The sequence below is a fragment of the Leptonychotes weddellii genome, chromosome 10 (genome assembly GCF_054177405.1).
Source record: "Leptonychotes weddellii isolate Sample4059 chromosome 10, ASM5417740v2, whole genome shotgun sequence".
NCBI classification, from domain to species: domain Eukaryota; kingdom Metazoa; phylum Chordata; class Mammalia; order Carnivora; family Phocidae; genus Leptonychotes; species Leptonychotes weddellii.
In genome coordinates, this window is record NC_138378.1 from 51710844 (window position 1) to 51728770 (window position 17927).

The 17927-nt window shown below is 40.9% G+C and overlaps 1 protein-coding gene across 11 annotated transcripts in view; it reads left to right on the forward strand.

Annotated features, from left to right (window-relative positions):
• Positions 1–17927, forward strand: part of REV1 (REV1 DNA directed polymerase) — a 101720-nt gene that overhangs the window by 75055 nt on the left and 8738 nt on the right. For 10 of the 11 annotated variants that reach the window (XM_081831999.1, XM_081831998.1, XM_081832000.1 and 7 more), the window contains 5 exons: positions 3269–3397; positions 5713–5867; positions 8257–8376; positions 13378–13598; positions 13835–14007. In XM_081831999.1, the coding sequence (XP_081688125.1) occupies positions 3269–3397; positions 5713–5867; positions 8257–8376; positions 13378–13598; positions 13835–14007 (798 nt within the window). Of the gene's footprint in view, positions 1–2644; positions 2772–3268; positions 3398–5712; positions 5868–8256; positions 8377–13377; positions 13599–13834; positions 14008–17927 lie in introns of those variants that run through there. The other variant, XM_031023078.2, reaches the window with a different exon arrangement.

Genomic DNA, 17927 nt, shown 5'->3' on the forward strand with positions numbered 1-17927 from the left:
ACTTTTCTTTTTTATTGAGATATAATTGACATACAACATTCTCTTAGTTTCAGGTGTATAGCATAATGATTTGATAATATGTAACATTTTTCAGTCCTGATTAAAAGTTGGGATTGTTCGGGCACCTGGGTGGCTCAGTCGTTAAGCGTCTGCCTTTGGCTCAGGTCATGATCCCAGAGTCCTGGGATCGAGCCCCGCATCGGGCTCCCTGCTCAGTGGGAAGCCTGCTTCTCCCTCTCCCACTCCCCGGGCTTGTGTTCCCTCTCTCTCTGTGTCTCTCTCTGTCGAATAAATAAAATCTTTAAAAAAAAAAAAAGTTGGGATTGTTCAAGTCTAATAGGAACAAAAAATATTTCAACGTCATCTAACTGAAATAGTTTAAAATCTTGCCAATTATTTTATTAAAAAGATATTTAAGAAAACTTTATAATCAAACATTCATAATTATAAAATATTTAAATTACTTTCCATTTATGACATGTGAAACTTTTACTCCTTAGACTAACTTTGCCTTCCTTATTGACAAAATTACATTTTAACCTTTTTCATTGTTGATAATGTAGCCCAAGAGTTGAAAACTTTAATAAAAATGATAAGTCAAATACCAGATGCATTCTGGATTATTGTATTTTTATTAGCCCTGGCAGTTTAGAGCTGATTTTGTGTTGTGCTCAGTAAGGCTAAGTTATGGGGTGACGACGTGTGCGTCTGGTGGCTGGACAGTTGTGTTCATATCTGGAGGGCGTGTTGAAGCTCAGGAATGCTCTGCCAGTGTTTGAGTTCTGCTCAGCTGGTGGTGAAGTGAAAGCCCCACCCTCTGTGTACTGCCTGAAGGGTGTCCCTTCTCATTTGGCACCCCCAAGCTGAGTGCTGGCCGGTGGGGAGACGGGGGGGATAGCAAGTCTACCTCAAGGGTAAAAGTATTTTCCTGTTCCTGAGGGCTTTGGACTCAAGTAGCCACAGCTTGTCTAGGCTCTAGGCTTCTTTTGGTATTTGGATGTTGCAGTCATATTGCATCAGAGATAGTGATTGTCAAGCTGAATGTATTACAAAATAATTGTGATGATATATGGGCTAAATACTGTACAGCAAGCCACCTAGGTGTGATTGTTTTAAGGAGATACATAAAGTGATGACAGTGAATTTGAGTGAAAGTTGGAAAAAAAGCCCACACAACCCACAGCAATGGAGTTTGTTTCTTAATTGTGATTTTCATTTTGTAGAAAGCTGTTGATAATGAAAGTCTCTAGAAAATAGTTCTTGGATAACCTTTTCTTGTGGCTGTCCCATAATTACATTTTCCTTAGGTGAAAAGATTTTTTTAAAATATGTATATTTACAGTTGCATCAGAGAAATGTTTCTGGGGTTGGAATGGGGACCTGATTGTGGGGATGATCATCCCAGTTTTATGCAATGGTGAGTTTCCAATAGACACAGACTAATAGTGGGTCTGCAAAGGATGGTGTGTGCACATGAGATGGTAGAAATCATGGAAAGGTAGGATGTATATACAAAGGCTAGAATATGCATTACTGTTAGTCGGTTTACTCATCAGAAAGAGCAAGCTTTATACATAATAAGTGAGAAGGTAAATACCGGATGAATAGGTGATGATATACAAATATCCTCGAATCATATTTTTTAAGATCAAATCATTTTTAAATGATTTTGTAAGGACGCTTTACTGTTCTTAGTTGATATGGATACATATTAACATACTGCATGGACAGTAACCTACATGTGCAGTGTAAGCCTGCAAATAATCTCTTTCTGCAGCACACACTGATGAAGTATTGGTAGTTTATCCTGCATGGGACCTACTTGACAGGAATAAGATAAGTCACCATAGCATTATTGAAAATGTCTTAAATTGTATGTAATTCTCTATAGACTTCAAAACTATTCTATATATACTTCACTGCCTTACAAAATAAGGTCCATTGACTATAATCTATTCTTTGCTGGGTGAGTGCAGGGTCGTCCTTGTGAACATCATGGGGTCTGTTTTATTCACCATCTTTTGCCTACCACCTTGCCAAATGCCGGAGACATAAATTTTTGTTGAATGAATGAAAGAATTTTCTTCACCATGCTGTTTGTCAGTCGTCACTTCTTTCACTGTCACTTTTCCTTCCTATTAGATATTTCTCGTCTACTGGGAGCTTTGCAATCATAATTTATTACTGTTTTGGTGTCCATAAGAAATGCATATGATTTTGCCTTTACTTCTGAGTAACTTAGAGGATTCTTTTCCTTCTTGGCTCTCAGTGGTGGTCTGAGATGAGGAGGGTGCCAGAGACCTCCGAGTAATTGAAGCCTAGTATTTATATATTGTTTCTCCAAACAGGGTATATACCACCATACTAAGTAAGCACTTAGTAAATATTATTGAATGAACGTATAAAATAACTATTTGGTGTATTTACATAGGCATATGTAATCTGGTGAAACAGTGCTTATTATTTCGCTTGTGTTTTTACTTTAAAGTATTTTTTCCTTGATTCATTGCAGAGTGGTCAAATGGAATTTTACTAATTATGTATAATTCCATGAGTATAGTTTTGTGCTGAATGCTCCAAATATCAAAGGTAATGTGGGGCATTGAGACACGCAAAAGATTTAAAATATACCATTTTCAATTAGGTCCCTCAAAGTTCTGGAACCCTGGCTCCTGCCCAGAGTGATGTCCTACCATATACAATGCTGTTGGCATCTCAACCACTGTGGAGCCACTTCAGGAGCATGGAATTGGTCAATTGGGAATTGGGTGGTAATAGGATGAGTACATTCTGTCTGTTTGTTGCATAGCACTGTTTTGTGTAGTTCTTTCGTTTATATTCTTTGTCTTTGGGGGATACACCCTGGCCAAACCGTGCCATGTGTTAGGGGAAGAAAACCTCTTTTGACAGCATATTCCTGCTCTGTGGTGGTTGTGATATCACCAGCATATGGCGTGCTGGCATCTCTGAAAAGGGGCCAGAGGTCTGAGTCTTAGGAGAAATGTTCAGATACAGACAAGAGCCAAACCTGGTCTTTGAGTAACATTTTGCACATCTACACATGTCATTTACACTCATCAGACCATTGTGCAATTTTCCTTTGGGGGGGAATCAAACTTGAAAATTTTCTTAATGCTTATTGTTTATCCCTAATGAGAATTAAGTGAAAATTATATATTAGTGGCATGGGGAGACACTGTCAACATTGGATATTTGAGTGAGAAAGTTATTCCTAGTGTAACCTCCATTGTGTTTTATTCTTTTCTAGACAAGTTGGCATCAGGAATGGAATGTTTTTTGGGCAAGCTAAACAACTTTGTCCCAACCTTCAAGCTGTTCCATATGATTTTCATGCATATAAGGAAGTTGCGCGAATAATGTATGAAACGCTGGCAAGGTACAGCCAACATGCGGGTCACTTCCATGTCTCTTGCTTTACTTCTTCTCTCTAACAGTGAGAGAGTCTGGTGTTCTGGAGGGGTGTCAGGGCCACTTTTGCTGGACACCTCTCTCTGTCAGGAACCCTTTCCTCAGCCAGTCCAGTAATCAGCTCAGTCTTAAGGGACATACTGACACTGCTCACTGTTCGCTGCTTCCTGACGTCAGTGGAAACTGAGTCTCTGTCTGTATAGCTTCAACTCCGTGGCTCTCGTTTTCTTCCTCTGGAACCAAACAGACGGAGAATTGGCATTTTTTAACCTGGTTATTCTTTTACTACGTTTGAATTATAGTTTTGTTTATAATTAGAACTGATGGGTCAACGAGTAGAGACTCGAAAACCATTTATCTTCTAAAATCATTAGGTATGCCAAAAGTTAGTTTTTATAAAAGTTAGTTTTTAGTAGTAGTTTCAGGGTGGTTGATTAGTTGGATTGAGAAAAGGAGATTAACTTTTATTTACAGTATGGGTATATTTAATATTCAAAGCTCAAAATTTAAAATAAGTCTATGGCAGGCTATGTATGCTTTAAAGTAGGAGTCAGCATATTTTTTCTATAAAGGGCTAGATAAGGTCTGTGTTCCAGCTATTCAATTCTGCTGTATAAAGTGAAAGCCACAGACAGATATATTAGTGAATGGGTGTGGTTGTGTTCCATTAAATATTTATTTACCAAAACAGGCATCTGGACAGTAGGCCAAGGTTTGTCGACATCTGGAGGGTATTAATGTTCTAAGAGATACATTTTGCACCTCTGTCTTCACCTCTTCCTCTCCCTTTTTATGCATTATTTTGAATATTTATTGAGGATCTATTAAGTACAAATAGCTGTTGATGCAGCTGGTCCTACGGAGAGAAACGAGATCCCATCTCTACTTGAGCAGGAAAGAGAAAATAAAAGGAACAGATGAAGTTATCTGGCATTAGTATGTAGGTCTGAGTGCTGAATGATAAGCCATTTATAATCACAGCTGTCCTTAAGATCCCACCTATGGGAATGTTGGTGTTACCAAGTGGAAAATATGCTTTTTAAATCCTGTTCCAGAGTTGGGGTCAATAGAAACATCCAAATGAGTGCTGGGAGTGGATGACTGAGCTGGGTAGTGGTACTATCGTGTTCTGCTTCCAAGTATCGAGGCATTCAGGCAGCTACCAGCCTGAATCTCACATCGGGAGGATTGGAGAGGGACCCATGACACATACTAGTCCTGAGATCCTTTTAGTCTGTGGAGACACTGTCGGTGGCATGTGGCTGTGCTTGGGGGGAAAAAAGCGCACAGTGTTCTCCTACCACCCTTTGGAAATCCTGCCTCGGCTTCATGTTCTCCATGCCTCGGGGGCACCTTTCACTGCGAAGTAGAATTCCTCCTGTCAGGTATACCCTTCTGCTCTTACAGATTTCACCCTTTATTTAAAGTGTAAGCAAAACACTCATTTCTTGAATGAATACAGATATTTATTCTTAAGTGAATACAGCCAATTATTCCGATCTGTAACCTGCAGTAAGATGTAGGTGAGATAAGGCATAGTAAACGTTACCATGTAGATTATTGAAGGTACGTTTTTGACCTTGAGGCCTTTCTGGTTGCCTTCCATTTGTGGTCTGCATATTTAATTAGTTTTAGAGCCACAGGACAGCTCTGCTCTTCCTTTTCCTCTTCTCTAGCTGATTAAAACAAGTCCTTTGTGTCGGTAGATCATGACCAAAACCCACAGTATTTCCACATTCAGGGAATGTAGTTGGCGTCCTTTCAGACAGGTATTTGGGGGTGACTGGCCTTTATATCCTGTATCCTAGGCCTACTACAGTAAAAGGTATTTAATCATGGTATTTTTGTTTAGGAGATAATCAGTTACTTATTTGACTGATTTATGTGACTTTTCTATCTGTTTAGGATTCTGGTAAACGGTGTTTGAACAGTTTTTAGATTAAATGTTATGACAGTTCTAATTTGCCCACTACTTTTCAGTTATTCAGAGCTTTACAAAGGTATCCTCAGCATAGAGAAACTGGAATGAGAATTTCTGCTGTATTTTTGGTAGTTAATATGGAAAATGAGAAAATACTAATTCATTAGTTCTGCAGTTAAAAGTTAGGTGACTAAAGAATGGCACTTGGGCCACTTTAATTAAAATGCTAATACTTTTTAGCATTTTAAGTGTTATAAGGAAATGTGAAGAGAGATGCCAGAGGAAGACTGGGCTTTGCCACATTTGTGTCTCCTCGAGGGCAAGCTCCCGGGTGATTCATTGCCTTTGCTTTGTGTCAACAGCTACACACATAACATCGAAGCTGTCAGTTGTGATGAAGCACTGGTAGATATCACTGAGATCCTTGCAGAGACCAGACTTACTCCTGATGAATTTGCAAATGCTGTCCGCATGGAAATCAAAGACCAGACGAAATGTGCGGCCTCTGTTGGAATTGGTTAGTATCCAGCCTATTTTGTACTCTTCGTTTTACTCAAAGCATTGCTTTGTGATCATTGAATATCATTTAATCTTTACGAGTGATTTTTTTAGATTTTGTTTTTTTACCGTACTGCATAGGCCTCTGACTTCTAAGACCCTTCTTAGCGTTGCTCACATTTGTGCAATACGTGAGATGGAAGTGTTAGAGAGGCAAGTAAATGGTTGATGATGATACTGTCTTTGGGATAAACAAGTTGGAATATTTCTAGTTTTCAAAAACGGGGAGAAGTGGATTCAGTATTTGTAAACATATTCTTTTTAAGTGAGCCAAAGCCACCTTCCAAGCAGGGTGGTTGGGGGGGATTTGGAGTTAAATGTTACTGTGAGTCTTGTAATTCAGTTACTTTGGGAACTTCAGCTTCCTGGAGTGCTCGACCAGTCCTGTCTTCACTCTCAATTCCAGAAGTCACCATTATCAACCAGTGGCCCTCAGTGATTGTGCTCTCTCCCCAGCCCTTGTCTGTTTTATCTTTAATCCTTGTGCTTAGTTTCCTTAGCCGCTCACATCATCTGTCCTTGTTTTGTTGGCTTTTGCAGCTGTGCCCTCTGGAGCCCTCTCTTGGATAGCTCCACTTCCCTGAGTCACCTCTTCCTTTCTGAACATACTATACACCATAGCTCTTGCCAGGATACCTCTTTATTTGTGTTCTCTCCGGTACTCTGTACGTCCCAGGCTTGCCAGGTAGATGTAACTTCCTCTTAGCTTGTCGTTGTCATTTCCAACCACTCCTCCTCCATTCTCATTAGAAATCCTCCTTCCTCTGAAGTTCCCTGTCTCATTTGTACCCTTGGGATTTTAATTTATGGAGAGAACTGAGTGATGACACAGAGCAGCCAATGCTGTGGAAAGGTTTTTATTCCTTACACCTGCCAAGAAGAGGAGAGGGCATGCTGTACCATGTAGGACCACATGGGGAAGCCCCCAGTTTTAGTCAGGAGGCAGAAGCAAGGAGTGAGGGGAAATCCTAGGCCAGAGCCTTTATTGGGGTTTCTGTGGGAAAAGCTGGACAGAGTGGAGTAAACAGCTTTGGATTTGCTCTTTTGGATAATCCTGTGGTGTTAGGGTTATAAGCGGGGAATTCTAGTTGCCTGGTACCCTGCCTGGATGACTTAGGGCAGGAAAATACTGTCGTCGTGTGTGAGCTTGATAAGGAGATGTTTGGGGGTGGCTGGCTTGCATGTGAGAGGTGCGCTCCTAAGGGAGGTAGTTGTTTGCTGTCCTTAGAAACTGGCTAGCCTTGGGAGGACCATCTCCCCGCAGCCAGCAAGAGTTTTAAGATATCAAAACATCATAAGATACAGAAAATAAAAAACATTATTAATACATTCATAGCATTCCTCCAGTTCCTAGCTAGCCTACCTTTCAACTCCCCTGTGTTTGGCCTGCAGATCCTTCTCAGCGTCCTTTTAGGGCTTATTTTCTGTATTCCAGTATCTGGCATGGGTTTAGTTGTTTAAATCATGCTTCTTTTTAATTCAGAGGTGTGACAATATGAGTACATTCTTTTAAGTTCAGTCACGCAATTAAAATGAAAATCCCACATGATATTTCCACTCCTCAGCCCCTTTTGCCTCTCCACAACTCACCCTTTTATCATTGTGGTGTGACTTTGCAGAACTTTTTCTCTTCATGAATATCTGCACATTTACCCTAGGAAAGCACATAGCTGTTACATAAGTCTTCCGTAAAACCGTGCCGTGTCCTTTCTGTGTCTTCCCTAAGTTTCGACATCCTCCTCTCACAGAGCCCTGATGAGGTCTCTCTCCCCCGTAGCCTTTTCCGCTGTCTGCTTGACTTCTCCACGTCCACACCCCACCTGGGACCTTGCTGTCACTGTCAGTTTGTGAGACTCTTCTACCCTCCGTTCCCACTGCACATGTTCTGATTGTATAGTGAGACTTTGGGTTCTTCGGGCTCCCTTTTACCCCCTGTCCAGTAGCATGTCTTTGGCTTTATTTCCCTGCTCAGTCTGGACGCACTGGTTGGCAGGATGATGGAATTTCTGACCGTTGCCTCCGATGCCTGCATCTCTGAACATAAGGTTAGGGGCTGCTTTCTCCCTTCCTTTACCCCAGGGTAGGGGATGTTGAAATGACACCCGGTTTGGGAACAAAGGGAAACCTCTCTCCAGTATCAATGCAGGTTATAATATGTCCTATTTAACAAAATTCTGCCTGTTTTGTACTGTATTTGAAATGATCAGAATTGCAAATTATTTTCATTGTTTTTGAAAGAAATTTGGTAGGTAACCTGTCTGTAGATGTCTTTGTTAAGAAATTTAAAAATAATTGTGGTGAATATTTTTTTGAAAACCGTTTTTTTTTTTTTTTTTTTAACTTTATAGGTTCTAATATTCTCCTTGCTAGAATGGCAACTAGAAAAGCAAAACCAGATGGCCAGTACCACTTAAAACCAGAAGAAGTTGATGATTTTATCAGAGGTCAGCTAGTTAGTAATCTGCCAGGTAAATACAGATCTTTGCTTTTTAACTTTGGTTTATTGTAAACATCTATTAATGCTTTTCACAGTTTTACAACGTTACTCTCTTTTCCGAAACATGAATTAAATATTTTTATCCATGATTGAGTGCCATGAGAAACGGAATTTGGAATTCCTCAATGATTAATCCCCTCAGTTGACTAATCAGGACCTGAATGTTACCTTTTACTTCTGTTTCTCACATATTTTACTTTAAATATTTCTCAAGTGGCAAGATCAGGGAATTCCTAGAAATCATTTTAAATATGATGAAATTGACTTTTGGTCCTTTAAATAAATCATAATTGAAATTGTCCATTTCTAGGCCAAATATAAAGTTCTGAGAATCGATTCCTCTGTTTACAAAATTACACTGATGGACTCATGACAGGTTTCTGAGTTTAGTAAGCAAATAGCCTTAAAAGTAGAAGATGTATGAATCCTATTAGGAAGAATAAAACCTAAAGACAAAGTATTATGTTTTGTTAACTCAGAGGTAGAAGTAAAATGTCCATCTCCACCTTTCTCCGCTAAGGGCCAGGATCTTTAGTTATTTTATATTGTTGTGTAGTTACTGTGTGGCTAACCTAGCTTGTAAAAATCTTTCCATAGAGAAATCATCAAATATAATTAATTATAACTGAAAAACAGTTGCCCTTTTGGGACCTTGAGGAGATGTAATTTTTTTGTGTAGGACAATTCATTTCACAATTAATAATTACAGGACAGTTCCTTTCACAGTTATTAAATATTTAGATTTGCTTGCTATGGTAGATACCTCTTTCTAAGAAGTGTCTCTAACCCATGCAGTAATCCTTGATACTGTTTCAGATAATCCTCCTGTTTGTTAAAAAACACACTGTTTCACAAAGCTCCTGTGTATTTGTGGTGGGGAAATTCAAGACCGTACATTTTCAATGAAAGTTTTTTTTTTAATTCATTTGCTTGTGAAAAGTGGATTTAGTGATCATTTTTAGATGCATATTCTTAAACCTAAAATAGTATATCTGAAACTTAGAAATTTCTGTTACAGGCTATCAAATATTAAATGACCAAAATGCCATTTTATGGTAGGTTAGTTGTAAAGCTTCCTGACCCCCTAATAAATAACTTAAAAGAATGTATTAGTGTTAGTTAGAAATGTGAAATAGGACATTTTGATGGTCAGTTTGAGATTAAATTGGAGGAATAATTAACCTTCTAAAATCAAGCTTAGCAAATTACTTTATTAGACAGTACAATTTAAAGTTTTAAAGTTTTAATAACACATCTTATTGCAGGCTTCTATAAGAAGGAACTGGTACAGTGTATTTAAAGCTGCACGTGAACTACGCATCCAAACTTCCTATACTAGCCATCTCTATTAGCTTGCTCAGGCTGCCTTCAATTTCCTAAGCGATATCCAAAATATAGTGGGAGGGCAGCAAGATTGGCTCCCTCTGGCAAGCCACCCTCCCATGTGGCCTCCTCTCTTCTTCAAAACCAGGTTGTATCCACCCAAAATTCTTCATGTGATTTCCATATGTCTGTTGACTTTTATCAAATTCCCAAATTCTTAATCAGATAGATTGAGAACCTTTCACAAAGGCACGCAGAATGTCACCTTCTGCTGTTGTTAGGCCTGTATGGAAGATGGCATTGTAATCAATCTACAGAACGTAGGCTGTTCTTCTAAAAAAAGATTTCACATGCATTTGGGACCCATCCCTGGTAGAGGGCCCGCTTAGTAAAAGTTGAGAATTGTTACAATAAAGAAACCTATTTATCTTTGTTAAAAAATAGTAATTTCCCACAGATATTTGAAGATCAATATATAGTGCCTATTAACATCTTGTGGGACATGCTTTGGGGAAGTTTGCTCTCTAACCAAGAAGCCAGAAGAAACTCAGGATAAATACACCTCACCTGTTGTCCTCTACAAGCTCTCTTTGGCCCCCTTTGCCCATAAGTGTGTACTTGGCACACAGTGTGTCCAGCACAGTATACACAATTATCGGAGCTACACGAGCAGGAGAAAACACATTACTAAGTAAGTTTATGTTTTAGGGGATTCTACAGAATAATGATTATATGTTATGCTAACAAATAAATTACCTAATGGGATCTGTTTATTTAATGATAGAAAGGATCATCCCCACCGACTATTTAAATACAATAACCTGTTTCTATGAATTCTTTTGGATCTCTGCCAGGCCGTTCACCTCGTGCATGTGCCCCTACCCTGAGCACCTGGTACAGCCCGCACTGGGTTTGGGCCCCCGGCCATTCTTAGAGAAACACCACCACTGTGTTAGGTGGACATAAAGATCTGCACTGTTCCCATATGGGAACCAGTAGCTAAGTGAAGCCAGTAAAATTTCAAGTTAAATTAATTACAGTCAAATAAAATTAAAATTCAGTTCCTCATTTACACTAGCCACATTCTGGTGCTCAGCAGCATCATGTGGCAAGTGCCCACTGGATTGGACAGCACAGATAGAGAACGTTTTCATCCTCACAGAAAGTTCTACTGGACGGTGCTAATTTAGATGGTGAAAACCTTATTCTTTAAAACTTTACTCTTCCATCTCTCTGCTGTACTGTCAAGTCTGGATGCCAGGGGAGGAGACGTTACTGGCTGTTTTTGAGAGTAATAGTTCCCTTCAAGGACAGAAAGCAAGTCTTTGTCCCAGTGGCTTGACCAGGAGCTTCCACATCCTTTTTTTTTTTCTTCTCTCCTTCTCGGAGTCTTGGTTCTAAGCTAGCATGTTTTCCTTTACTTTTTCCTTCCTAGGTGGCTGCACTCAATTTGAGTGTCCTTAGAGGTGCCTCCTTTCCTTACAAACGCTTTCATGAGGCAGGCAATTAAACAACCCTGTCAGGCTTTTGGTGCTGATTCATTTTTCCTCCCCACTCAGTATAGTAGGGGTTAGAGGTGGGCCACCGCCCCACATGCCTCCCTCCCCCACTTGAGTTCAGGCCCGTTGCATTTCATCAGATGAGCTTGCAGTGGACAGGACCTTTCCTTCCTCCCCACAGGGACAGTTTACTTAGATTAGGTTGATTGTGGTTAATTTGGTGATATTTGATATGATAGCCTTTCTTTGGCACGTACTAGCAACTAATAATTCTGTTCCACTGTATTAAAGATATTCTCAAAAACAATACGTTTTTCTCCTGCCCCACGCCAGCACACATAGAAATAATCCCGGATTAGTGCCTCTCGCTGATTTGTAAGTCAGTGAGAATGTATCAGTTCTCCAGATCTCTAAGGGAAAGATCATGATCATAGTTTGAGAGTGCGGAGTGGGGCAACAGAGATGAAAAGCCTTTCCTGAACGATGAACAGTGTGTAGAGTGTTTGACTTTGGCCAGCCTCTTGTATGATTTGCTTCTTACCTTGGGTTTCTCCTCTCCATCTTGAAAAATACTCAGATGGGTTTCACTTAGAATTTCACCTTTTTGTAAATGGTATTCCTCTGGCAGATTTTGGTGATGTTAAAGCAGACTCTGGTATTCTTTCTTGTTCCCGCAGACTCTTGTATTCTTTCTTGTTCTCTCTTCTTACTTGAACTTTAAAATGGCACAGATGGGAGGCAGTGCCCTTAACACCTTTTGTCTCGTCCACGAGGGAATGACTTTTTCTTGGTTTGAACTTGTCTTGCCCACCTCCATGGCCATAGATCTTTTGTAAGGTTGACAGCCTCCTAACCCTGTGTCCTACGTAATTGCTTTAAGAGCTGCTCCTGGCAGAACCTGGACTAGACCAGCTGTCCTTCTATTGAAGACCACTCAGAGAATAGCCGCTAGAAGGATAATGGTCGTTGGGACACCTGAGTGGCTCAGTCGTTTGGGCCTTCAGCTCAGGTCATGATCTCAGGGTCCTGGGATCGAGTCCCGCATCGGGCTCCCTGCTCCAAGGAGAGTTGTGGAGAGTCTGCTTCTCCCTGTCCCTCTGCCTGTAGCTCCCCCTGCTTGTGCGCATGTGCGTGCACACGCTCGCGCGCTCTCTCTCACAAATGAATAAAATCTTTAAAAAAAAAAAAAAAAGAATAATGATCAAGTGATGAGCACAACATAGCCGACTTCACTCAGCTCTCCCACAAGATCCTACAGAAGACCAGAAACAGTGTTTTCCTTATTGGTGGAAATTACTGATTTGATAGTGTGCAAACCATTCTGATAAGAGTTTTAGTTTCCCTACGTTACTCTTAAATATATCTCCTAGATATGTGTACCTTTGTTAAGATTTTGGGCAAATTGAGAGTGACAGAACTCATCAGCATCCTCCAGGCTCAAACCTGGCATCTGGAAGAGAAGGACACAGGGACTGTGCTGCATGCTGGCCCAGCTGTAGGAGGGTTGAGACCTTTTCAGGGAGATAATCTTTGTTGGTAAAAGAAATCTGTCTTGCCCTCACTGCCACTTTGTTTGCTTAGGAACCTTCATCCCCAGGTCACTTCGTCCAGTATGACAGCACTAAAGTTTTTGGGTTTGGACGTGTGTCGTAAGTTCTTGTTCTAGTTCCCATTCATAGAAAGTGAGGCTGAAACCCTTGTGAAGTTTGGCCATCACCGAAATCACAGTAGAATCCCTAACACTCTTGAGTCTCCTCACATGTAGGTCATAACTGTAGGCCCGTGTAAACAAGTCTATCACTTCATTTGTTGATTTTTGTGAATAAGATGGAAATCTTGATATTACTCAGTAATGAATAAAGATGGCATTCTTCTGAGAACTTACGTAGTTACACATATTTGAGAAGGTTCACCTATATCCCAAATTAAGCTCAAATTGAGGAGTAGATTCTAGAAATAACTTTACTAGCATTTGCACTAAACAGTTCTTTAGTCTATGAGATGCTACAGTTATGTCACTTAAAAATTTTAAGGGAGATTATTTTAAACTAGTTGTTTTGTGGGTGAATGATAGTTATTTCACATTGCTAAACTGTTTTTAATGGTTTATGTGCAGAATTAAAGAATTACACGTATCCCCTTTTCTCTAGGAGTTGGACGTTCGATGGAATCCAAGTTGACCTCTTTGGGAATTAAAACTTGTGGAGACTTGCAATATATGACAATGGCAAAACTCCAAAAAGAATTTGGTCCCAAAACAGGTCAGATGCTTTATAGGTTCTGCCGTGGTTTGGATGATAGACCAGTTCGAACTGAAAAGGAAAGAAAATCTATTTCAGCTGAGATCAACTATGGAATAAGGTTTACCCAGGTACTGATCTCTTAACGAGTTTTATCCATTTATTTACTGTTCTTTATCTTTTCATCTAGTCCCATCTCTCCAGCTAGCCCATAGACTCTTGTTGCTTGAAGTGAAGACTTTACACTCTTGTTCCTGCAGCTTGTAGGATATAAAGAGTATACATGTTTGATTTTGGAAGTGAAAATACTTGAGAATTGTTCGGTGTATAGGAAAGTAACGTGGGATTTTTGTTTGTTTTTCCATAGCCAAAAGAAGCAGAAGCTTTTCTTCTGAATCTTTCAGAAGAAATTCAGCGACGACTTGAGGCTGCCGGCGTGAAGGGTAAACGCCTGACGCTCAAAGTCATGGTGCGAAAGCCTGGGGCCCCAGTCGAAACTGCGAAATTCGGAGGCCATGGGATTTGTGATAACATCGCCAGGTAAGCTTATGTGTAAAAGGAGTTTGGCTAATTGATTATTTCAGTGCAGGTTGTTAGAATTAATAGGAAAAAGAAGAAAACCAAGGAAGAGTCTGAATAAAGATCTGTACACTCTGACGTTATCAGATACTCAGCCAAGGCTGTTGCCGGCGTGTCACTGCCCTCGGGTTCGGCTAGTCACAGGAACCTGTGTGCCTGACCTTCGGAGGGAGTCTTCAGGCTGTGGACTTCCGTGCACGGACAGAAAGAAAGGGTGGCGACAGTTGTGGGTGGCGACAGGGTCCGGGGGGGAGAGGTCAGCGTGGTGATTCAGAAAGTGATTTTAATGAGACCTTGGCTTTATTTGGGGAGGTACGGTTTTCGTTCCTGAAATGATTAATTTTGTAGTCTCTGCAAACTGGTAGGAAGCATTTAAACCTCCCCCCCCTTTTTTTTTTTTAAAGATTTTATTTATTTGAGAGAGAGAATGAGAGAGAGAGAGAGAGCACATGAGAGGGGGAAGGTCAGAGGGAGAAGCAGACCCCCCGCCGAGCAGGGAGCCCGATGCGGGACTCGATCCCGGGACTCCAGGATCATGACCTGAGCCGAAGGCAGTCGCTTAACCGACTGAGCCACCCAGGCGCCCTAAAGATTTTATTTATTTATTTGACAGAGAGAGACACAGCGAGAGAGGGAACACAAACGGGGAGTGGGAGAGGGAGAAGCAGACCCCCTGCCGAGCAGGGAGCCCGATGCGGGACTCGATCCCGGGACTCCAGGATCATGACCTGAGCCGAAGGCAGCCGCTTAATCAACTGAGCCACCCAGGCGCCCTCCCCCCCCTTTTTTTTAATGTAAGGGCCACTACTCTGAAACTTCATGTAAAGTTTGTGACCAAAAGAAAAAACTTTTGTGTACTGTTTTATATGCCAACAGTACACTGCAATCAATCAAAGCTTTGAGACTTCTGACCCTGAAAGCCACACATAAGGAATTGTATGTAAAAAAGAAAAAGTTTTGTGAAGGGTGAGCTCATGCCAACCACCCCAGTTCCGTTTGTGTGTACGGTGATGTCAGGAGTTGCGAGAGGACCGCGCTCAGTTGCACACAGCTGCGGCTTGTCACTCACACCTTTGTTCACCGTGAAAACAAGGATTACAAATTATACGTGGAACAGCAGATTAATAAAATATATTTCTGTGCAGTTGGTAATCTTTAACTGTTACATTTACCTATTTTAATAAACATTTTGATGTATCCATCTTTCAAATGGTAGCTAGGTAAATACACTGTTAGTGATCATTTCTATAATAAGTTCATTGTTAGGCCCTAACTCTGGAAGAGAATGATCTTTTTACACGTGGTTTCTATGGGAAAATCAGATTACCTTTTCTGGAACTTGATTTTTTTAAGATACCTGGGAAGGATCATCCAAAAACAAAATCATTTTTCTTTGGGAAGAGAACTGGCAGTTTCCTCTTTTCGTGTCTGTGTTTTTAAAGATCTTATAGTTACTTAGCATTGTCTGTTTTGGTGGGGTTCACTTCCTCTAATCTGAATAAGAAAATCAGCCTTCTTTCAGTCCTTTGTGAAGAGAATCCAGGTACTCCAAAAATGTAATTTTAACATTAAGAAAACTGGGATTAATTATACTTTATCCCCCCCGGCTCCTAGTTGAAGGATAATAGCCTTTCTGTAAGCACGTTATCTGCTTGCTGTTGTTGGTATTTGTTCCGTTTTTGTCCTGAACTTAAAAAGTTTTATTAGGAAAATTTAAAACATTTAAAAGTAGAAAGAACAGTAGAGTGAACCCCCGTGAACCCATTACCAGACTCGCTCCTCCGATGCCATCCTTCCTCCCCTTCTTCCCAGTGATTTTGAAGCAAATCTCCGATACTGTCTCTTTTCTTCCACAAATATTTCAGTGTTCATCTCTAACAAGGTGAGGGCTCGGTTGAGTAACCACAGGACAGTTCACAGTCTGCTGTGCGTAGCCAGTGGTCAAGTGTACATTTTGCTGTGTCCTTAAAATACTTTGGAGAAAATGATAATGTAAAAGAGCACGTGATTAATCAAAACAGGTGTAATTTTATAAATGTTACCAACATACAGACCAGTTGCAAACCATTAACTTAAACCTAACGTTGCGGTGGTGTTCTGACTGCATGAGGAATGCTTTAGGTGAGGGATTATGAAATACTCTAGCACTGACCATATATTTCCTCTATCTCCCGGGTTGACACACTGTTTCCTGTGGGCCATATGCAGCCTGGGGCCTGTTTTTATGTGGTTTGTGTGAGCCAAGAATGATATTTATATAAACGTTTGTGAAAAGCGAAGACTGTGAGAGGACCATAAAGCACAGGTGATTTCTGGCCCTTTCCAGAAAAAGTCTGTGGGCCGCTACTGTAATCCCAGCTGCAGTCCTGTTGGGCTGAGTCAGGAAGTGGTACTCCGCATTCCATGATTCTCTTACCTCTTGTCATTGGCCTTGATCAAAAGCTGTGTGGCAATCATGTGTCTCCCAGACTCTGATATGTTACAGTACTGTAAGAGAAAGGGCACATTTAAATTGCGTATCAAAGAGCCATGTGTAAGTTGAAATCTGTGGCTTGATTATCACACAGGAAAAGTTTTAACAGTTTTCTTTTGGGGAAAGAATTTCCCCCCTTGGCGTTCTTTTGTATATATGTGTTTTTAATTTGAATTTTATACACACACACACACACAGAGTCCTTTGCACTACTTCTCTTCCATTGCCTATTCTTGTTTCCCCTATGTGTGCATTTCCTTTGCCCCCCTCAGTGTTCCACAAGGGTGAGCGTGTGCACGCTGCACATGGTTCGTCCTAGAGTCTGCTGTGACCACATTTCCTTTTTTGTGGAACTTGTTTGTCCTGGAGTTACTGAGCATCTCGTTTTGTTTGTTGGCTTTTTTGTGAATTTGCCACTGAGTTTTATCCCCACATTCCCTCCTAGTGTGTTTCAGTACACCAGTTAATCACCTGGTTTGATCTTTTTTCTTGGAGCGCTCTCTCGGGTCCCTCCCTTGTGCCCACGCAGTCGGGGATTAGACGTACTGTAGAGTGGGAGTCAAGGGGTGTCCCTTCTCTATGATCTGTGTAGGATCCTTGTTTTCCTGGATCCCAGGTCTCCTTCTCCTAGTATCTATCTAGTGAGAAAGAATACTTGGGTGTAAGTTGTTTTGAACCTGTCTATCCTCATGCTCAGTAGCTTTGCTGACTTAAAAGTTATAGTTAGAAATCATTTTTCCTCATTTAAAGACTCCATTGTCCTCTTTTTCCCGGATTTTTTTTTTTTTTTTTTAAGATTTTATTTATTTACTTGACAGAGCCAGAGAGCATAAGCGGGGGGAGCAGCAGAGGGAGAGGGAGAAGCTCCCACTGAGCAGGGAGCCCGAGGCGGGGCTCGATCCCAGGACCCCGAGTTCATGACGGGAGCCAAAATCAGACGCTTACCCGACTGAGCCACCCAGGTGTCCCAGGGGTTCTTTTTATTTGGTCTTGTTTTTGTGCCAGGTACTTCATCAATATTAATTTTCTATTTCTACCAACATTTTAAACTTCTGAGTATTTTTTTTTTTTTAAAGATTTTATTTATTTATTGGAGAGAGAATGAGAGACAGAGAGCACGAGAGGGAAGAGGGCAGAGGGCAGAGGGAGAAGCAGACCCCCCGCTGAGCAGGGAGCCCGATGCGGGACTCGATCCCGGGACTCCAGGATCATGACCTGAGCCGAAGGCAGTCGCTTAACCAACTGAGCCACCCAGGCGCCCTAAACTTCTGAGTATTTTTCTTAATTCTTTGGACATTTAAATATAAATACCTGTTATTTCATGGATGCCATATTCTCTCTTCTCTCTTAAATATTCTTGGGCGCCTGGGTGGCTCAGTTGGTTAAGCGACTGCCTTCGGCTCAGGTC